The sequence below is a fragment of the Triticum dicoccoides genome, chromosome 3A (assembly GCF_002162155.2).
Source record: "Triticum dicoccoides isolate Atlit2015 ecotype Zavitan chromosome 3A, WEW_v2.0, whole genome shotgun sequence".
In the NCBI taxonomy this organism is placed as follows: Eukaryota; Viridiplantae; Streptophyta; class Magnoliopsida; order Poales; family Poaceae; genus Triticum; species Triticum dicoccoides.
In genome coordinates this window covers 84,971,574-84,993,858 of record NC_041384.1, presented here as the reverse complement: position 1 = coordinate 84,993,858, position 22,285 = coordinate 84,971,574, and the positions used below count along the sequence as shown (strand labels likewise).

Genomic DNA, 22,285 nt, shown 5'->3' with positions numbered 1-22,285 from the left:
GTCCCCCGCCACCACCAATTCCTCCACCATCTCCAGCTCCAGCTCCTCCTCCAAGTCCACCACCAGTGCCCATTCCTCCGCCAGATCCTCCTCCAAACCCACCTCCACCACCGCTACCCATGCCGCCGCCAGCTCCGCCTCCGAATCCACCTCCACCACCAGCGCCAACACCACCACCTACTCCCGCTCCACCTCCGAGCCCACCGCCCGCTCCCACACCTCCTCCGCTTCCAAACCCTGCACCGGCACCGCTGCCCATGCCGCCGCCGGCGCCACCTCCTCCACCAAACCCACCACCGCCTCCCATACCTCCGCCTGCACCGACATGACCGCCCGCTCCACCTCCAGCACCAACGCCGCCTCCCATCCCACCACCTACGCCAACGCCAGCACCCTTGCCGTGCTTCTTCTTGTCGCAGCCCTCCGCCTCCGGCCCAACCGTGCCCGTGGTCCACACCACAGGCTTGTCCCACGCCGCAGCACTCGCCGCCCACGCAAGCGCCAGCAGCAGCAGGCACGCCATTGCCCGGCTCCCCATCGGAACGCCGCCTTTCAGCCGCGAGGCTGCCGCTATCAACGTCGTACGGTAAGGGTGGGAGAGTTCTGTGGTGCTACTCGCTCGCTGCGTGCATGCGCTGGGGAAGCCAGAAGCGCCACGCGGGGTATTTATAAACGGCAGGAGCACGCGCTGCATCGGCTCTGGATTAAAATTGGGCGCTTTCGGTTTGGTGGCGGGTGGATGAGGGCGAGGGAGCGTTGACGTGGCTCAACTTACGTCTTTTTAATGCAGTGCCCTGTGGCGGGAGGCTTTGGTTTGCGCAGCCCAGCGCCGCGTTTCTCACTTTCGAGGCCGTGAGCGAGAAGCTACTCATGCATGTCTAGCTGTTCTGCGTATGCGGTAGCTTGATCGGTTGCCTACTTGCCTTCTTTACTTCTTTTAGCCTGTGATTTGTACAGTTGTGTCTCTCTGTGTTGTGCAACTGTGCGTGCACGATGATGCAATGGATGGTACAGCTGTTCATTAATGGCGAGGAGCTCGCAAAGAAGCGATGCGGGTGGTAGGAAGAGAGGACGGACAGCTCGGCGTGCACGGGGATGCTTGTGTGCGGCAAATGGCGGTAAGCCCTTTTCTCTGCAAGTGGGCTTTGTAGCCGTCCATCCAGGCAAATGGAGTTCGATGATACTTGAGGTGTTGGTGCTTCATCTTGGCAAACCTTGTCAAAACTCTCAACTAATCACTAGGATTGTGCATGTGATTACAAACTACGAGATGATTTTTGACAGTTCAGATGAACTCAGGCCCAGGTGCGGTTGCGATGACAAACGCGAGGTGAATATGTACAAGCCGTCGACTGGGACGGATTAAAACACTGATGATTAGTGGTGAGCAGCGACTTTCTCGTTGCTCATCTTCTTCCTGCAGACTAGCTACATCTAATGATATGCCACACATAATTACTGGTGGCGACTCTTCTCAGCGCTCATCTTCCTACTTTCCTGAAATGGGACTTGAGCTCCTGGGCGACGCAGAACATCGTGTCCATGGTGTCCTCGTCCAGGTGCGCGTCCTTGACGCCGCCGATCGCCAGGATCGTCTGCAGCCAGTCCTCGTGGAGGGTGGAGAACTCCGCCCGCCCTTCGCTCGACCTGAAGTTCCCCGCGATCCTCGACTTCATCATCTCGCCCGCGACCGCCGCCTTCTCCACTATGGACTTTGGGATCCCCGCCATCGTGGCGACCTGCAGGCCGTAGCTCTCCGGGGAGGCGCCTGACGCGAGCCGGTAGAGGAAGGTGAGCTCCATCTCGCCGTTGCCGCCGCTCCTTGGCCTCAGCATGCAGGCCATGTGCTGGAGGCTCACGTGGGGGTGGGAGGCGAACTCCTTGGTGAGAGGGTGGTAGTGTGTGGCGAAGAGCAGGCGGCATCGCACCTGTTCCACCAGGTGCCGGAATACCTGAGGCAAAATACAGTCATCAGAAGCACGAAATTGTTTGTCAGAAAATGGATACGATGTGAAAACAATGAGAAAGCACACGGTAATGGCTGATATGCCATGTTGAACGTACGAAATTGATCGGTTTTCTGACTGTCCTATCAATGGCTGATATGCAAAACTATTCCTTCCGTCCCATAATATAAGATCGTTCTTGAAGCTATGTAGCCTACTGATACGGACAATGACCTTAAAAGACACGGCGACAGCATCTACCATGAAAAAGGCATACTGAAGGGTATGGCAAGCATGGTGATGTAATGGATTGAAGGAAGACTTACAGCATATGCAATCGCATATCCATCAAATGTGCTAGTTCCTCTGCCAAGTTCATCAAGCAAGACAAGAGAATCCTCAGTTGCATTCTGAAGAACAGATGCAGTCTCACTACATTCGACAAGAAAAGTACCTGCAAGACCGCAAATAATGTTGTAATAATCCAAGTTAGGGTCATTGTCATCTCATACCTCATGATTCATGGTACGGCCAAAAGAAAATTGACAAGTGCTTTAGAAGTTAATATTGAGAACCCATGGATTTACTCAACAGATATACCATGTAAAAATAGCTATATAATTTATGTGCAAATGTATATTTGACTATACAAGTATCATTTTATTGGGAACCAGTGTCAGAATATATTATTTATGCAGAACAATAAAAATAAACCCATGTCTGACCAGATCCAGTTGTAGGACAACCCATATAAAGACCTTATCCATTTTTAACTCCTGTTTTGCGCCAAAAGCAATAGGATTTGCAACACTGATTACTTACTTTCTCCAGACATAATCCGATCCGTTGCGCCTAGCCGTGTAAAGATGGAGTCTGCAAGGGTCAATTCACATGATATGCAGGGGACATAACAGCCAAGCTGCAGACAAGAAATTCCATTTATACATCCAAATAGGGAGCCCAGGAGTTAACAAGCAAAAGGGTATAACCAGATTTATTTATACATACCTGGGCAAGCACGATAGCCAAGCAGGTAGCGCGCATTATTGTAGATTTTCCTCCCATATTTGGACCAGTCAACAACAATGCAAAGCGATTATGACCCGATAAATCCTGGCCAAGAGACAAATCGTTTGGTACAAGCCCAGTTCCACTTTCTGCAAAAGCATATGGATGCCATAGACCCTTCATCCGAAGTATAGGCGATTTGTCTTTCAACAGAATACATGGTCTGCACATGGTGCCAAATGATGACAATGCCATTGCTGCAAAGGACCTAAGGACATCAACAGTGCTGATGGCATTGATTACCAAAGACCATTCGGTAGCTTTTCCAACAAAATGTTCCACTAAATTAGCCAATGTGGTAGCATCACCGTCTTTGATATCATGATCCTGTCAAAAACTCAAAACACACAATCAGTACTGTGGAAGTCCAAAACACAGACAGCAAATACTAGAAAAAGAAATAACCGCTTCTTAGATAGATAGCGTCCGAAGAAATTCCCAGCATATTCATACCTGGTACTGTTCAAAGTCATTGCGTATATCCTCTTCAAACTGATGAACTAATTCATCAAGAGAACTCAGGGTTGGAATATCAACTGATTTTGACAGCGCTGGGATGCCATGGTCATCTCTACGCAAGGCACTTAATAAGTCAATTCCAACCCGGAGGCCCTTGATAAGCATGCCAAACGTTTTAATCTGGAAAATGCAGAAAATTTGCATGTCATTAGCAGGAGTGTAGATACAAGAAAGGCAAACTTCATAATTTGCAAAAATGGGCATCTCATTGATTGAATCTAATCCATACAAAAGAGAACTTTAAGCTACGATAAGCTTAGGACTGGGAATGAAAAAGAAAGAACAACCACTAACCCGCCTCTTTAATATCTTTTCACCAACAAAAGGCAACAGGACAGCAGATGTTAGCCCAACAGTAGATCTGATTCGCCCAAGTAACCTCTCAAGGTCAGGAATTTTCCGGAGATAATAAAGTGTAATAGAGCCTACCCCACAATGTTGGATGAAACCCTCAACAACATCAAGCCTTCTATTTATAGCATCGACATCTTTTAGTGGATGGCATATCCATCTTCTTAAAAGCCGCTTACCAGAGGCGGTTATGCAGTGATTGAGGTGCTTGTACAGAGTACCTAAAACAAAGTAAATATAATACAAAGTTTATCTGTGTTTTTATGTTTGGATATGTTAGGAAATTGTCACAGCAGGCTGCAAAAATAAGTAGAGAAGAAAATAGGTAGAAGGCAAACTCCTACCTGATGAGCCACCATCAAAGTTATTGCCGAAAATCTCCAGGTTCACAAGAGTCTGACCATCCATCCTTAAACAAGTTTGGTACACATTGTAAGGTAAGACTTCCCCATTTTTTAGAGCATCGTCTAGCTGTTTCCAGATTGTAGCTTATCAGAACGTAAACAGGCAGTCTTATGAAAACAATCGTTTCCCAAGCAAATAAAAAAAGAAAGGCAAGCACATCATTTACTCTATGATTTGTGCAAACAATTTTTGACATTATACTAGTTTAGAACTAGAACACCTTTGCACATATAACTTGTGAAGTTGATATGGTCAGCATAGAAAATGAGAAAAAAATTATATATTAAAGAAATTACATACTCCCTCCATTCCAAAAATATAGTGCGCCCGCGCTTCCCGAGGTCCAACTTTGACCATAAATTTAACCAATGAGACCAATTGCGGCGGGAGAAAAAAAATTATATAATTGAAAACTTTTTTCGAATACGAATTCACTGATATAATTTTTGCTCCCGCCACAATCGGTCTTGGTAGTTAAATTTACGGTCAAAGTTGGAGCACGTGGATAGAGGAAGCACTACATTGTGGAATGGAGGGAGTACTAATTAGTTGTATCTAGGAAACAGGAAAGTGATGTCTAATGACAGTGTTCTGAAGCAATTTGAAGTGTTGCTGAAAAGGAAAATGTTGCAACAGAGGCACTCGGAGAGAGAGAGTTGGATTAAGATAAGTATACCATAAGTCTAGTCAAATGACCAATAAGTCCACCAAGTGCAAAGATAACTGCATCTCGATTCACTGAATAATCCAATGCAGATAACCAAGAATCTGTTGATGCTTTAAAGTATCCTTTAGAATGTACTAGCATTTGAATTTGTGAGGCATCAGAGAAACCTGTCCCAGGTAGTGGGGTCAGTTGCATTTTCACAGAGCCTGCAGTTAGAAGAAAGATGTTTTACAAAGAAACCAGGTGAAAATAGAAACTAAAAGAGCAAAAGATTACAACATTTTACCTGCTGAGGCATATTTTATCATTGATTTACGACTTTCTCTTGAGAGGCCTGGCAAAAGAAAACAAATATTAGTTCTTAATACATCGAGATTACAAGATAAAAGATGTACTGACCTGAGGATTCATAGATTATCTCCCTCGGGGAAACCTGAAAAAGCATGCTGATGAATGATCATTTCTGATCTGTTGAACCAAAGCAAATAAATTGCTACAGCAAAGCGCCTACCTGCACCAGCAAAGCCCCCAAAGCTGCAGACGAATCATCATCTTGAAGTGAACCAACCCAGATTTTAAGTGCAGCATAATCTAGAAAAGCAAATCCGTAGACCCGAGAACCATTAGAAGCTAGAGTAACCTGAAAATTCCCAAAAAAAAAGGACTGGCTACATTAGGTCAACATCACCTATGAAAAATGTTGATAAAAGTAATTCAAGATGAATTACAGAATTTGTGAACAAATTGCAGGACAAAACTGACTCGTAAAATCTAGGATACATAACACTGCATGTTTCACAGGGACAGTGAAAATATCATTTTACTAAAACAATAGCTGAATTAAGTATCAAGATTGTCTTCTGCAAGTTACATATATTTCTACTGCCACAGTATTTTACATGTTTATACACAGTGATCAACTAGACTTAGATTTATCACTATGTTTCTATGTAAATTTATTTGGTCATTGTGTCCAAAGACCACGAGTTTGTAGTTCTTTCCTGTCTTTTGAGGAAATAGTGTTCTTTCTATTATCAGATGGTTAGCTTTTGTGGTAGTATTGTGTCTTCTCATGTGCGTCAGATGAACATACAAAACATTATACCAAATCATATTGCCAAATGCAATGTATTGCTTTGTTAAAAAAGGCAAACCTCTTTCAATGCAAGAAGATGAACAGCATCAGGCCCTATGTTGCTGTCAGCTGCAGTTGACGGTGTGGATACATGAGCTAACTTTCTTTCGATAACCTTGCAGGAGTACAAAAAAAAAGTCACACTTATATACAGTCAATCTCTTGTAACTTGAAAGGACGTGCATCCGTCAATGGAGATGCCAGGGTACATATTAATATATGCATTCAAGTGCTGCTGCACAGACCACAGGTTATGTAACTACTACCTTGATCAATTCTACTACATGTTTTAGACCATGAGAGTGTCTAATGTGTGTGCTTCACCATTAGTTTTGCAGTCACATGTCAATGTAAGTTCTTAAAACTGTACTGACCTCTAAGCTTTTTTATGACAATCTAGTAATAACATTTACACGAGATTAATCAAAATACTATTGCGTATATACCTCCGTTTCTAAAATCTAAATATATGACTTTTTAGAGATTTCAATATAGACTACATACGGATGTATATAGACGTATTTTAGTGTGTGGATTCACTCATGTTGCTCCGTATGTAGTCCACATTGGAATCTCTAAAGGGCTTATATTTAGGAACGGAGGGAATAATATATTAGTGGTCAAAGTTTCAAAGTGTTGACTACACACATTCTGAAAGGGCATCCAAAAAAGAATGGAAGTGGAAAACTTACTGAATTTGGTCCTCTAGATTTCGCCTGTGCTGCAGATTCCATTTGTTCTATCCTTCCAACTTTATATCTGGAGGGAAATGCTAGATTGATCAGCAGTCAAACCACCAAAAGAAATAAAAGTAGAGCAAGAAGTAATTTATATCCAGTATTATAATGGATGTGTCACATCACAAATCATATCATATACATTTCAGTATACAAGGCCACTTCATATTTTTTTATGTCTAATTTTGACCATTAAATTTACCAACAAAAAGTGAGTTATATGCCACAAAAAGTATGTCAATGTATACACATTGGAAAGAACTTTCCAATGATATATTTTTTATGACATAACCCGTATTTTGTTGACCAAAATTATAAGTCAAAGTTTGACACGAAAAACCAAAGTGGCCTTGCATACAGAAATGGAGGGAGTACTCAAATATAGCGTTCAGATGGAACTAAATGCATTTTGCAGCTGAACAGATATAGTTTTTTTTTCACAACGACACTGGCACAGAAACCAATAAGGAATCAATCTTGAGTGCATTTCTCATATTATAATCAACAACAATACCGATAGAAACAAACATATGGCCTATCAATACCAACCGGAAGAACTGTGCATGAACTTGCTGATGTTCAAGATAATTTTAAGATCAAAATGCTGAAAATGAGCAAAGCATAAGGAGACTAAGAAGTTTACCCCCGAGCTAAAAGCTTTTCAACAGCATCGTCAATCCCACTCTCTGAAATACCAACCTTCACATAAGATGAACAAGTCAGCCTCATGTACCACAGCGAGAATGTTTACTAAAAGGCTGTATAAAACTCCCTTTTCTTCAAGAGTGTTTAATACAAAAGCATTAGTTGAAACAGAACATGAAATGCTACTATAGTGGCCAACAAAATATGAAAAAGACAAGCTGCTGCGGATAGACCCTGGAGGAAGTGGTGTATTGCCAAAAGCTTGAAGCAATGTACCCAATCATCTCCAAAATGCCAATAGAACTACATTACCGAGAGTATTGTCTAAATAATACAAAATAATATAGCGTACACATGATATTATAGGACAAATGATCTAGCAAATGATACTTATTACTCAACCAACAAGCAACCATGAGGGAGTATATATTAGCAGGGTCAGCACAGCAGACATTCAGACATCAGAACCAAGCATTCCAGTGGCAAAATAAGAATGGTCACAGTTTGTGACTTAAGTTACCTGTCGGCATTTTCCAACCCCACTAATAGTCATTTTCCAATCAAGTTCCTTTTGGCCGATCTCAGCATCTACTTCATAGAGCTCATAAAACTTCCCCTGCACATACAGGAAAAACACTTCTGTAGGTTATATATCTCAAGTAGCAGAAAATAACTGGTCAACTTAGATAATTTTGGAGGTCAGGGGAGTCTGGGAGAGGGATCAAAGCAGCATTCAAAACTGTGAGGTGTAAGCAGACTGAGAGGATAAGAACAAATGAAGGAACCCAAAATAAAAGCAAATAACATTTTGGATTATTAACCAGAACAAACATCATTCATAAATGTCTAACTTCTGATGCATATGTCAATATGCATGGAGTAATTGAGTAGAACTGTCTAAGTATGAGAAGTAAACAAAGAACTGTGCGGTAGTCCCATGAGAAAAATGCATCTAGTTCATAATTATAGGGTTAGGCAATAGCTCAGTATGACACCAAGGTATGAGAGATACTAGTTAGCATTGCAGTAATCTTTAACGTGATAATCTTACAGATAGTATACTGCATATATGCAGTGTATGAGTCAATGATGATGGAATTTACCACTTTGAAGAAGAGGAGAACATCCATATATTTGCACTTAATAGTCCAGTATTGCTTTTGAGATGTTGACATCTTTCTCAGTGCATCAGGTGGAATAAAAAGAGTTCTCTTGTCATAAAGTGGGTCATCTGGCCGCCTTTTATTTGCATCCCTGATATTCAAAGGATTCAGCCATTCAAATTTACTACGTGCACTTTCAGCCATTTCATCATGAGCCATTTTCCTAGCTGGAGAACAATGAGCTGATTTCACCTTCTTATTTGAACCCCACAAAGGAGACTGACTGTTATTGGCAGTCATGCATTGATCCTGTTGAACTCTCTTCCCACGAGGAGCCACTGCTCGTGTCACTGGAGTTTCTGGTTTCAGAAGAACAGAATCAAGTTCCGGAAACAGTGTAGCAGGTGCTCCAATATGCTTACCATTCATAGATACTGAGAACTTATTCAAGTGGTTCTGCAGCGGAGTTCCATTTGAATCAAATTCCGGAAACAAATTAGTTGCTTTAATGTATGAATGGTCTGAAGACCCAGAGAATAGCTTCTTTGAGTGTTTCGCTATAGGAGTATCATTCGAATCAAGTCCAAGCGGTGTCACTGCTCTAAGGTATTCACCACTAGAAGAGCCCGATGACGACTTTTTCGATGGATGCTGCAAAGGAATTGGATATGAACGATACTCTGATAAAGGTGTATCTGCTCCATGAAAAGGCCCAGAAAAGATTCTCTTTAACGGATCCTGGGACGGTGTTTGTACATCAAATGCTTCAAACACTGAATTAGCTTGAACGTACTGGTTGCTGGGGCACTCTGAGGATAACTTCTTCGGACACTCCTGAAGCAGAGTTGGATAACCAAGTTCAGGGAACAGCGTGCTTGCTCTAACAAATTCATCGGTGGAAGACCTTGCAGAGAACTTCAATGGCTCCTGTGGCGGAGTGGTATCCGTGCTATGTTCTGCAAATAACACAGTTCCTCTGCTATATTTGCCATTGTGCCGTACAGGGAATGATGCACTTGGCTGCTCATTTGAGGTATCTTCATTTCTACCAGGTAAGGCTCTCTCAGCATTTCTAATCTGAGCGGCATCTTTGTTTCTGCAACAAACACAGAGAGCATCACCATGATGGCACAGCAAAAAAAAGTGTTCTCCAAAATAAGCAGAAAATCTGCCGATGCAAACAAACAAACAAGAAACTTTAGGGACCAAGAAGGCAATAACATACACCTGTCATACACCCAATAACACAGAAACAAATGCATCCAACCCAAACAATCCATAGTCCATTACAGCAATCCAAGCTTGCACTGAAGTGAAGGACGATTAGGACAGTTAAACACTGGACCCAAAATCCAATAAGCTTAAGGCTAGTTGCAATGTAGATGGAGTGAACCACATGCAAAATATGAATCTGCAATCAATGGTGATGTGTATTAGACCAGATTCTTCCTTTCGATTGTACGGAACAGCTTCCAACCTGAAGTTTACTTTGGTTCGCAAAATTATGGTGGATCATCTATCCATGCTCAAAAACTACAACCATGTGAATCAAAACATAGATAGATCACATAAAACACCATCCAACAGCCAGGAGACACGGTCAGTAAGCAAATTGGAGTTAAGAGAAACGGATTTAGCAGCAAGCATGGCGACTGATGAGGACAACGCAATAGCAAAAACAAACTGACTAACTGAGGATGACAACGCGGCCCGTAAACTATCAGGCACAACACATGCAGTGGCCAAACACCAGTCGCGGTCAGCAGCTAAGCCCGTCAAAAGACAGCGCAACTGCAAACTCGCATCGATCTCATCCCTGCTGCTACCGGCCACACAATAGCGCTACCCGCAACAAATGAAGCCACGCCAGAATTTGGGGTTCAAGCAATTCCAGCAGAATACATGTGGAGACCAATGGAACGATAAATCGGCCGAATCGGCATCCACTATCAAGCGGCAACCACCTAAGCGAATGCGCGCGCGCACCCGTTAGCCAGATACCGCGGCAGCTAGCCCAATCAAACGGCACCCAAACCCGGACAAAACCCTAGGACGGCGGGAGCTGCATTGGTCGCGTACCTCCCCTGCGACGGCGGCCGCACGAGACGCTCCATGATGCCGTCGACCGACGACGCGGCGGGGGGGCGCGGGGGCCTCTCGGGGGTCCTGCCGGCGCCGGGTGCCTCCTGCGCCGGGCCCTGGCGCGGGTGGAGGAAGGGGAGGATGGACTGCTGCTGCTGCCGCCGCGGCTGCATCGCGGTGGCCGGGATTCGATTCGAGGTGGCTCCGTCCGGGCGGGAGGAGCGGGGTTCTCTGGGAGGTGGTAGCGGAGAGGGGAATGGGAGGGAGATGAAATTATTTGGGGGAATTTCCGAGCGGGAAATGCGAGCGCGGTGGAGAGGGGAACTGGGTGGGGGTTTTCCGCTTTCAATCCCCGCCGTCTCGCGTCTCGCGCCCTGCGTGCGGGGAAGAAGAGAGGTTTGGGCCTAGGCCTGAAAGCGTTGTGCCAAATCGGCGGCCCGGGCTTCCAGCGCGCTCCTCACACGATGGGCCCCTGCATTTGTTTCGGTGGGATTCCTCTGACGCCATCAAAACAGGTGAGCTTGTCTCCAAAATAAAAATAAAAATAGTGAGCAAACACCAACTCTATTATATTAGCCCGTTAAAGGGCTGCCCAATAAGCTTAGAGGTGTTCTTATTATTATTTTTTAGAAGTTTGATTTGATGATATTTTCCTAAAAAAATGATTTTAGAAAAATAAAAATATATACTGGGAAATATTCATTTGCCATGTATTTGATAAAAGTTCATGGTGTGTTAAGAATGTCCACAGTATTTTCAAAACATATTCATGTGTACAAATATAGAACAAAATTTAAAATGAAAAAAAAGGAAAAGGAAAGGGTGAGAGAAAAGAAAAGTAAATCCGTGCAAAAGCCAAAAGAACCAAACAGAAACCAGTTTAAAATTGGAGGAAAACTAATAAGGTTGAAAATTCCGACAAATGGCCTTGCCTAGGAGGCTGTTATGACCGGCATATTAGGGGTTTAGCCCAGTGGGTTGTGGACCAAGTTATCTTATCATTATTAGGGGCTTAGCCCAATTATCTTATCGTTGTTAGGATCGTTTGCTTAGGAGTCAAGTAAACCTCTCTATATAAGGAGAGGAGATGTATCAATCTAATCAAGTAAGAAGCAATCATTATTTGCTCGGCTTCCCAAAGGGAGCCGGGAGACTTAACCCTAGCCACCTCTTGCGCCTCCGCTGCCTTTTCTTCATCGCGCCATGGCGCCCCGCCGCCGGCAGCCGCTATCGCATCTCTGTCAACCCTCCCCCTTCCCGTACAACCTACGCCCTAGACCGGGTAGGATCCTAGCTCCTACCAGAGGCACACATGCGGGCGGTCGCCCTCCTATCTAATGCAATGGACGCCCGAATCGGAATTCTGATCCTAATAAAAGGAATAGTTCGAACAACATCTACTACTATCACTGAAAACTTTGTGTTAGTATTTACCATCTGTATTAGCCTTAAGCTTTTACTAGAACAAAAATACCTTGAGATAGAAAGGAAAGCAAATGTTATAACTCTCTTGCCTACAATTGTTCCGCCCAGTAGCGCACGATTCACAGGGAGAGGTTCCCAGTGCTTTTTTTACGATTTATGCATTGGTTTTTTTATCTAGTTTCCATGTGCTCTAACGCTTTCCTTTTGGTTTTTTATGGTACATCTGTTTTTATTTTTCAGACCTTACCAACTTTATTTTTTTATTTTAATTATTTAATATATTCCTGCTTTTTTTAATTACCCAAATATTTTTTTAAAAATCAAAATTATATGTGTTGAACACTTTTTCAAATTTCCCATTCTATTCTTTGTGTATGTTTTTTATTTATACTATATGAACGCAATTTTAACAACAAGCCCACATTTTAGACATTGCTCCTTTTAAATTACATTACTGTTTTACTTAAAAGATATGAAAAAAAATTAGATCGCATGAACCTTTTTCGTAATGTTCTTATTTAAAAATTATAGGAGCATTTTATAAAATTCTTGGAACACTTTTAAAAATAAATTAACATTAGAAAAAAAAGTGCATCTAACACTTTTCAAAATTATAAAAGAAACTATAGTTATATGATTGTTTTTACAAAATGCATCAAACACTTTTCTTAATGACGTGATTTTTTAAAATGTGTTAAACACTTTTTTAATAACGTGAGTATTTTTTCTATTTACAAGCAGATTTATAAAAATGCATTGAGCACTTTAATTAATCAATTGAATATTTTAAAATAAATGCAGTAACATTTATTAATTAAATGATCATTTTTATGTTTTCCTTTTATTTATTTTACTTTTTTCATTCCCCCTATCTGTTGTTTATCTAAAATAGACATATATTTTTACATAAGAATATTTCTTCAATTACATGTCGAACATCGTTTTCTAAATATATGCTAAATATTTTTTTAAATACATGCTAAACTTTTTCTGGATACACGTTGAATTTTTTCACTGAACTCGTTGAATATTTCTAAAATATATGATGAACCATTCCGAAATGCGCCAACACTTTTTTAAAATTTCATAACAAATGTAAACATTTGTTTACATTTCTGTGTACATGAATAATGAAAAATATCAAACAAAAAAGGAAATATAGAGAAGAAATAAAAACTACTCCCGCCGTTTCTAAATATAAGATTTTTTAGAGATTCGATACATACTGCATTCATATGTGTATAGATGTATTTTAAAGTGTAGATTCAGCTATTTTGCTTTATATGTAGTCCGCATTGAAATATCTAGATGGGTTATATTTTGAAATGGGGGAGTAATAAAATGGAGAAAAAGATCAACCCTAACGGGATTTATATACATTGTAGCCCTATTGCTGACCCGAGAAGTTTGAATTCCATATATTTTTCTCGTTTGGAAAAAGAAAGAGGTCAATAGACAAGGTGGTGTAGTACGTTTGGCCACACGTTTTCCCTACTCTTATTTTAGCCTTTTCGCGAAGTGTCTAAATACGTGAACTACGGCTAGTGCATCATTTTTATTTTTTTTTGAGGGAACGGCTAGTGCATCATTTGCACCACAAGGCGACCAGACCAGTCCACCTCTTCTAGTACGAGTACCTTCTAATTTTTTTAATTTTTTTGCGGGGTTCTAATTTTTCTTTCGTATGCACATTTTGACAGTTTCAATAATCTTGATTGGTGGTGACTAGTCTAGTCTACTAGAAGTTCTCATCGGTGACGCTTGGCCAAAGCCAAAGCCAAAGCTGACCTGATTCGATTTGGACGCGGCATCCTCGTCCCAGCCACGTGGAAACACCGCAGAAGCTTCCGAGCAAACGACTTTTACGTACGCGCCTAAGCAAAAGGCCGGCAGGCACGTTTGACCGGGAGCCAGACCCGTAACACCCTCCCAAATCCTATCCCGCTATATAAACGCGCCAGATCCACCGCCTCTCCACCAAGCACAAATTGGCCACGACCAACACCCACAGCCCGGATCCAGATCTTGTTATGGTAGCAACCTTCTTCTGCGTCGGCGGCTCACAGGGAAGGGAAGGACTCCACCGTCGAGCCGATTTTCGGAGCGGATCGTTCGTCGGTCATCAGGCGATGGCTCGCGCGGCGAACGTCGACGCGCCCGCTGCCGGCGCGGCGCAGGGCGGGGCGAGGAAGGCGGAGGGGTTGGCGGCCGTGGCCGGCGACGGCAGGAGGGTCGACCAGGCCGTGGCGTACCTGCTCATGGCCGCCGCGCTCGCCGTCACCTACCTCGTGCACTGATCGGTCGATCGGTCGACGGACGACAGTCGGCAGCTAGGAGAATTCATGTTCGTGTGGCCTCATCTTTGTGTAGATCTTTAGCGAGGAAAAGAAAAGGGATTCTATTACTTTTGTATCTCTGTAGCTAGTTGGAATCAGTTAGATTCGTAGGTGAATCGCCTGTTCGTGTCGTTTCATCCATGTTCGTTCTGAAGGTCTCTTGACATGTTCGTGGTCAGGCCCAGTTAATTGAAGAACTAGGTTGACGTCTCCCAATCCTGCCCAAGATCGTTAGCCCTAAGCGCCACTGCCCACGTGTCGCTCTCATAGGCGGCTCGGACGGCCGCCTCATCCTCCACCACCAGCGCCTCTCCTCCCCTCTCCATGGCGATTGCACTTGGAGCAGCGGTTTTTACATTTTAGTAAACCGCACGCATCATTAATCAATGAAAATGATAAAATCCAAACGTCAGATTTTTTATCATGACAAATCGCGAATATTTTTATGAAAATTTTAGTTGTCAGAATGCCTAGTTTAGTTGACAAGCATGATAATTTTTTGGCAAAAAGCAAACACACGGAACACACAACAACTTTAGAAAAATTAAGAGTTGACAAATGTCTTGAAAACTATGCAAAGGACCCCAGGACATGGAATAAGAAAGCCCGTACAAATCCTTGCATACACCGAAGCTAACAGTTGTAGCCAATATCCAGCATCACCTTGATGGAGGATGAGACCCGACATACACCGAAATTTTGGTTTGTTTGTTTTTGTGGAGTCAAAACGTAGAATGAAGGCTACGTACGCACCGACACTCTCTTATCCCTATACCTCTTCGCTAACTCACTCGCCTACAAAAATGAGTAGGCGAGGCTAGGCAAACCCAGCCGCTGACTTTGACTGTATTGTACTAGACTTTCTAGCCTTTTATTTTAATTTAGAACCTTTTCTCATGTTCTTTCATCCATTAAGTAGGCGAATCGTCAGGTCCTTAGTAGCGTTGACAAAGAAGAACAGCCGGTGGAAAAAAAATGGTGGCCCGTTCAGTGATTTTTCGTGGCGCCCGCTGTGATTGGTTTTGTCCTTCAAAGTTCTCCATCAGAGTCGAAGTTGCGCTATCTGGTTGCTGGTGGCAAAGTTTTGGCGCAGATTTTCATTCAGCTTCACGCGTCTGCTATGATGTGGGTTGTGTCAACGACTGCGTACGACGAAGTCGGGGTCGTTTGCTCAGAGTTTAGGGATAGCGATGACGATAACGCCTGGACTGTCCCGACGTGGTCCTTTTTGGAGTGGTATGTGTGCTGCTTAGTGGTTGTGGTGGTTTTTTCATCCGGTTCTTCATAATTATTTGGACAATCTGATTTTCGCTCGGTTTTCCTTCATTAACTGATGAACTCTTATTTTAGTGAATGCAGAAATTCTGTTATTTAAAAAAAAATCCAGCGTGACACTTAACACCATCTCCATGAAGAGTTTCTAAGTTAAACATTCATGTTATAAGGGGGTTGAGATCCTCTGCAGTACTGTATCGTACTGTAGTGCGGATGACAACATGGGACCGGGTCCATATGAACACAAAACCGCCGCATCCCACAGACGTAGCCGGGAAAAGCGCGAGAGCCACAACCGTCGAACCACGAATTCGGAAAATGGAGAGGAAAAGAAGGCCTAATCTCCGCCCCAACCGGACGGTGGGAAGACGAGACCATCCGCTTCTCAACGCCGTCATGGAGAGTGTCGTCATGGTGAGAAGCACTGGAGAAAACCAAGACAACCTTGTTCGGCGTGGAATTGTCCTCATCCTTCCGTCGCCACCACACCCGCGTATGAAAAAGAGAAAATTCCTTAAATGACACTGTTTTAAATGTTGTTTCCCTATTTGACACCGAAAAACTTTTTCTTCCCTATCCGACACTGTGTCTAAAATTTATGCCTTTTACGACACTTTTATCCATTTGGAGTCTTAACGATGTTAAATGACACCTGAAAAGACCTATTTACCCTTTATGTGATATGTGATTAAAATTGTTATGTGGTAGTTTAGCTTCATTATACGACTCTGTCTGGATGTAGTTTAGCTTCAGTACTTCCATATAAAGATGTCGGCGGCGCATAATAAATTGCACGCGAGGACATGATGCGGACATGTTAGAGGGCACAGATCTCATGCAGCTCGCGGCGTGGCGCGCAGCGAGCGGCATGGGGCCAGCAAAATTGTAGCAGGCAAGGTGCGTGGTTCAGCTGTGCGGAGGAATACGGCGGCTGAGGGCAGCGCGTTTGGCAACGGCAGGGCGCACGGGTTAGCAGGGTGGCCGGTGTACATCAATACTAGTACATGGCACAGTACATACTCGATCGATAGTATACACAAGTCAGTACGATAAATATTGTAGTCAGTGCTTGTACTTTTCTGTGTGAAAAAACCAGTTCCTGTACACGATCGATAGTAGTATACAACAAGTCAGTAAGTTAATAGAGTTGAGATTGAACGAAAGAAAATAAACAGGACCGACAAGATCATGTGCCCATCACCCACCTCGTGTGTTCGTGTTGTGGCCATCAGCCAGCCAGCGGGAGATCGGCTGCTTAGCTAGCTTCGTCTAGTACGTATAGCTTGGAAAATACTCTGAGCTAGCCTCGTACGTGTGTACGCCGGAAACCACTTGGCTACAACGCCATCAAGGTTGGGACCAAGGCTCAAAACGAGTCAGACGGATACACACATACACGTAAAATTTTGATCACAAATCACACGAAGGATAAATAGGTCTTTTCATGTGTCTTTTAACACTATTAAGGCTTAAAATAGATGATAGTGTCATAAAAGGCATAAAATTTAAACTCCGTGTTAAATAAGAAAGACATTTTTTCTCAATGTTAAATAAGGCAACAAATTTTAAGACGATGTTAAATAAGGAATTCTCTCTATGAAAAAACCACAGGAAAGGAATGGGATCCCCCTCCTTCACCCGCAGCCGAAGCAGCGAGCAGGGGCGGAGGAAACCACGCCCTCGCCGGCTTTCACCGAGAGAAACCGCCTGCCCACAATCGCATTTTTCTCCTGGGGAGGGAGTCGGGGTACGGGCAACTACCACCTATGTGCGCTCCACTCCAAGTCTCCACACTGCTCCTGCTCCATTATCCCCTTGCGGCAGGGGCTTCCTCCTCTGTCATTGGGCTCCTCCACGAGACACACATCCTCCTGCAGAGGGAGCATGGCAGCATGCCTCTTATCTGTCACTCCTCGTCATCACTACCTTACCCTAGACCTTGCAACAACACGCATCATAAGCAGAGTCATGCTTGATCAGTTTAAAGTTTCATAGTAAAACATAACTTAAGTGAACCGTCTGGCAACACGACAAGTATGTACAATCACAACAACAAAGCATACACAGGTATTTCTCACGACTCTGAAGACAACCAGCCAATTCTTCGGCCAAGAAAAGAGAAGATAAAACTCGGGTATTGTCTGTCTGACTCCCACTACCCCGAGCTGGTATAAGTGGAAGCCGGCGAGGGCCCTAAACCTATCGAACTCGCCAACTTCCTTCCATCCATAGCACAAAATGCTAAAGAGATGCACATATACTCATCTCTAAGACGACTCAGAGTCAGATTCCTCCTCGGAATCTGCAGCTGACTCTGAATGATGATCATCATCTTTGGAGCCATCTTCAGGTTCCTCCTCAGAATCTGCAGCTGACTCTGAATGATGATCATCTTTGGAGCCATCTTCAGGTTCCTCCTCAGATTCTGCAGCTGACTCTGAATGATGATCTTCTCCGGAGCCATCTTCAGGTTCCTCCTCAGAATCTGCAGATGACTCTGAATGATGATCATCTTTGGAGCCATCTTCAGGTTCCTCCTCGGAATCTGCAGCTGACTCTGAATGATGATCTTCTTCAGAGCCATCTTCAGAGCCTGACATAGAGAACTGCTTGGAGATGGGCGTCGGTCTTTGCCTCGTTGTTTTCTTTGTCATAGCTTCAGGAGTCACCTCGCCTGGGTGCACCATCTCTTCATCAGAACCTTTCATGTTTCTTCGACTCCGACGAACCCCTGGTCGAAACTGCTTGCTAGCAAGAGCCCGGGCAGCAAGGCGGGTCCTCTTGCGTGGTACAATAACCTCCTCATCCGAGTTGCTCTCGTGGGAGTCAGAAGCATCAGTGTCTCCATCGCTGCTGGAGGAGCCGTCATCCTTGTCATCATAGTCTGAGACTTCATCATCGCCAGAACTAAGATCGTCTAGGTCCTCCTTGGCATCCTCCTGTTCTCTGTCTTCATTATGCTCGATGTCAGCACCTATATCAGTTCTGTTGTCTGCCTGACGAGGAACTTGCTTTTCCTTTTTTGCCGCCTCCTTGCCTGAATCAGCTTCCTTTCCTTTCCTGCATCCAAGTAGGTAGATTCTTTTCACATATGCACCACTATAGTATTTACTAAGAAACTAGGGGAAAACAGCAGTGGAATTGTTTGAACTTACGCTGTAGCTTTTATTGCCTCGTTTATGCGACGATCATAATCAGCTGCACAGAAAACAAACACATGGTGTCGACGTCAAAAGGATAGCAGGTGATCACAAAATATAAATAATTTTAATTAACGGTCAAGATATAAACTTCTACAAAATTGGAATGGAAGCAACCTACATCACATATTGCAAATAACAAATACAGTAGAATCAGTGTTCCAACTCCCCTAATTTGCCTCTGACTATCAGAGCCAGTAAAAGCATATTGATGAATGCATAAATTTGATTACATAAACGAGGGATGCCAAAAGAACACAAGTTTTAATATAACAACCAAGCTGCAGGCCATGAAACCAAAAGATATTGCCAATGTAAGGAACAATTGTGACAAGGTTTCATTAAAATTGCAATTATTCATCTACTACTGGAAATTTAGAGTGTTTTTTTTTCATCTGTAGCTAAGGTTGTGGAATAGAAATGCTCCTTACAGTAATTGTAGCTGACAGCTTTACGTTCGCGCAATGAACGGGTTTGGAAAACATTAGCAAAAGCTAAACGTTCCAAACGCTCATTCTTTTGCTGCCGACGTTTCAAGTCCCTCTCTTTCTTCTGCAAGTTAAAGAACAGGTAAAAATGCTGTGCTAAACCATCAGCGCAAAAGTAAAATCTGTTGCCAAGGATAGATAGATGCAAACATAACAAAAAATGCAACTAGGGTAGAACTTACCTTCTGGAACTTCTCCACAGCTGGAACAATATTTTCCTTAAGATGCTCCCCAATGGTAGCTTCAGATCGACCCTTGCTGCATAACTTCTCCTGTAAACATCACATGTCAAATATCGGTACTAAAAAAGTGAAATGCACATGAAGAACATCTCAGCAGGAAACGTAACTGATATCTCAAGAAACTCATCAAGGTTAGTTGCAACTGTTTCCCACTGAATATTGGTAACTGGTTTTGTCAAACGGCCATCCTTCCCCTTCCAGTTATTCTTAAAACCAACCAATACATCTTCTTTGTATAATCTATGTCCAATAGTTGAGTCCCCAACATACCTTCAAGCAGAAAAATTAAGAAGTGTCAGCAAGACAACAAAAGATACAAAGGGGGCAATCAATAACTTTTCTGGAATGCGCAATGGACAGAAAACAAACACGAGATGAAAAGATTCAAGGTCCAACCCAGCATCACTTTAAATGAAGCGTATGTGTCATATTAGAAATACAGTAGGTGGGCATTTGAAAACCAAGAAGGGCAATACCAAGGATGGAGGAGTAAATCCTTATCAGTCAGCCACGTTCGTCCCTATCGAGTTTTAGAACAGTCATCCAATTTGCATTAGTAGCAACTAGCAAATTGCTTGCCTGACAGCTGACCATCTCAATTTGGTCATCTATATCTATGCTTTAAAAAGCACAAGGAAAACCAAGACAAATATGGACTATATCTATGGCAACAGCTTATGGTGCAATCCAAGTCTTTCAACTGTCCAACAGAATCAAGCCAAAGTTTTCATGTTGCTGAGTCAAGGCAAGTTGAGTCGACATGGCGCCCGGCACGGCGACAATTAGGTGCTCCATGAAAATAATAATAAGCACTCCCTCTGTTCCATTTTAATTGCCGCTGATTTAGTACAAAGCTGTACTAAATCAGCGACAATTAATATGGAACGGAGGGAGTAATATATCACATGGCAAGAAATATGAAATTATACCCCATATGGTAGCAAATTCCAACATTATGTCAAAAGTTAGGCCCAATAGGTATCCCAGAGCCAACCCATTAGGCCCAACAACCTGGACTACATAAGCTAACAGAAACCCTAGCAGCTCTCCGTGCCTCTCAGCCTCTCCCTCCAACCTAGCTCCCTTCTACCGCATCGCCCAGCTCAGTCTCTTCCCCGTATGCTCCTGTCATGCCGCCCCTACAGCCAACAACCCCATCCCTACTGCCACTCCAGCAGCTGCACAGCTCCCCGTCTCTGTCCGCAAGCGACTCGGACACGCCGGTGGCGTCCCGCCCAGATCCAATGTATTCACCCATTCTTGTGCCAAAACTCAAGTTTACGCCATCAATTCCCCCCTGGTCAAGTGACACAGTTAGCTGAGGCGACACCATTAATTTCTGGGCACCCACCTAACTGATAAATCCTGGGCATTGCTCCCAGTCGTCCACGTCAGAGCACCCAAACAAAATGGCGACAACTCGATGACTTAATAATCTTGAGTCAAGCCATGAATATCAAAGATTGCATCAACTTCTGTTTTGGAAGTTGTGATTGCAATTTTGGAATATGCAGAAACGGATTTAAGAAGTGAGCTTGAGGAGTAAGGACTATTAAATGAGCAACCCCGGCCCATGTCGTGGCCGACGTGTGCATGGAAGGGTTTAAAATTTATGGAATGGGCATATTAGGTTTCCTCCCATTAGGGTAACAAGACCTTTCTGTCTGAGCTTACTGTTATAGTAATACCAAAAAACTCAAATGCGAATAGAAGTGACCGAAGATGATAGATTATGGAAAATGTAACGAAAAGGAAAGAGGAATACTGACCAGTATATAGCCCCATCACTAGCACTCCCTAACTTATCTTTCCTAAAGTTGCCAATACTAACTCCTTTCTTCATTTCATCAGTTATGTAGCATACTGCATCATCTTGCTGAAATATAGAAAAAATAATATCAATCTACCATGTGTAAAACACTCGAAACTTGTTGATATTTAACATGTGTAAATGCTCAGCTGGCTAAAACTTCAGCGATTAAGAACATGTCTCACAAAAGCAATACCTCTAAGCGAACTTCACAAAGCGCTTTGAGTATAAATAAACGGCTCACTGGATCCTGCTCCTTAAACGTCTCAACTTCCTTACTGCACCAATAAAGGGTTATAGTGATGAAAAATCAATAAAGTAGTGATGAAAAATCAATAAAGAGTACAACACACAGAGCCTTATTAACAATATGATGATGCATACCCACGATTTTTTTCGAATGGGTTTTCCCCTTCAGCGACCTGAAACCAAAACTTAGTAAGGTCTGGAATAATCTATTTTATTTACAATAGTAAAAAGGCCAAGCAATATGTACTAGCAACCTACCCATGACCACCAGTCAGATAGTTTCTTGGCAGTTGCTATCACCCATCCATCATCAATATTGAGTTTGAGTTTTTTGTTAACTGGTGGTATTCCCTGATACATTTGACCACTATAAGTTAGTGAACAACATCACAGAGAAACATGGCATCGTACGACAAAAAAAAGAGGTGATACTTCAATATGTCAGAAGCAAAATGTACCAAACTAAAATAGTTGTAGGGACATAAAATCGCTTTTTCTGCAGATGCGTAGGCCATGTATTATACAATAAGCAACACAAACATTTGGTACAAATACATAAACAATGAAGGTGCCCCACACATGTCCTGTTGAGAAATGCTGAC

General features: G+C 43.1%; 3 protein-coding genes across 4 annotated transcripts in view; 1 reads left to right on the top strand and 2 right to left on the bottom strand.

Annotated features, from left to right (window-relative positions):
- Positions 1-1,190: 1,190 nt before the first annotated feature.
- LOC119267297 (DNA mismatch repair protein MSH7-like) lies at positions 1,191-10,989 on the bottom strand. Of its 2 annotated transcripts, XM_037548666.1 has the most exons (18): positions 10,656-10,989; positions 8,577-9,672; positions 7,994-8,089; positions 7,472-7,527; positions 6,784-6,850; positions 6,111-6,206; positions 5,468-5,596; positions 5,356-5,389; positions 5,243-5,290; positions 4,966-5,162; positions 4,229-4,355; positions 3,963-4,105; positions 3,828-3,842; positions 3,468-3,653; positions 2,955-3,341; positions 2,769-2,865; positions 2,273-2,400; positions 1,191-1,952 (listed from the first exon to the last, which is right to left on the bottom strand). In XM_037548666.1, the coding sequence occupies exons 1-18, from the start codon at positions 10,829-10,831 to the stop codon at positions 1,482-1,484; spliced, it is 3,549 nt and encodes a 1,182-aa protein (XP_037404563.1). In that variant the 5' UTR covers positions 10,832-10,989; the 3' UTR covers positions 1,191-1,481. The 2 variants fall into 2 exon arrangements, with proteins under 2 accessions (XP_037404563.1, XP_037404562.1); XM_037548665.1 differs by having other exon boundaries at positions 3,828-4,105.
- Positions 10,990-14,003: 3,014 nt separating this feature from the next.
- LOC119271282 lies at positions 14,004-14,632 on the top strand. The gene has a single exon (XM_037553172.1). It carries the CDS (start codon positions 14,114-14,116, stop codon positions 14,378-14,380), a length of 267 nt encoding a protein of 88 aa, XP_037409069.1. The 5' UTR covers positions 14,004-14,113; the 3' UTR covers positions 14,381-14,632.
- Positions 14,633-17,666: 3,034 nt separating this feature from the next.
- The window catches only part of LOC119267295 (DDT domain-containing protein DDR4-like), a 5,790-nt gene continuing 1,171 nt past the window's right edge, over positions 17,667-22,285 (bottom strand). The window contains exons 3-11 of the mRNA XM_037548664.1: positions 21,942-22,034; positions 21,819-21,856; positions 21,631-21,712; positions 21,394-21,500; positions 19,732-19,894; positions 19,565-19,654; positions 19,326-19,446; positions 18,850-18,892; positions 17,667-18,754 (exon numbers count right to left, since the gene is read on the bottom strand). Of these exons, the coding sequence (XP_037404561.1) occupies positions 17,962-18,754; positions 18,850-18,892; positions 19,326-19,446; positions 19,565-19,654; positions 19,732-19,894; positions 21,394-21,500; positions 21,631-21,712; positions 21,819-21,856; positions 21,942-22,034 (1,530 nt within the window). The 3' untranslated portion in view covers positions 17,667-17,961. The remainder of the gene's footprint in view (positions 18,755-18,849; positions 18,893-19,325; positions 19,447-19,564; positions 19,655-19,731; positions 19,895-21,393; positions 21,501-21,630; positions 21,713-21,818; positions 21,857-21,941; positions 22,035-22,285) is intronic.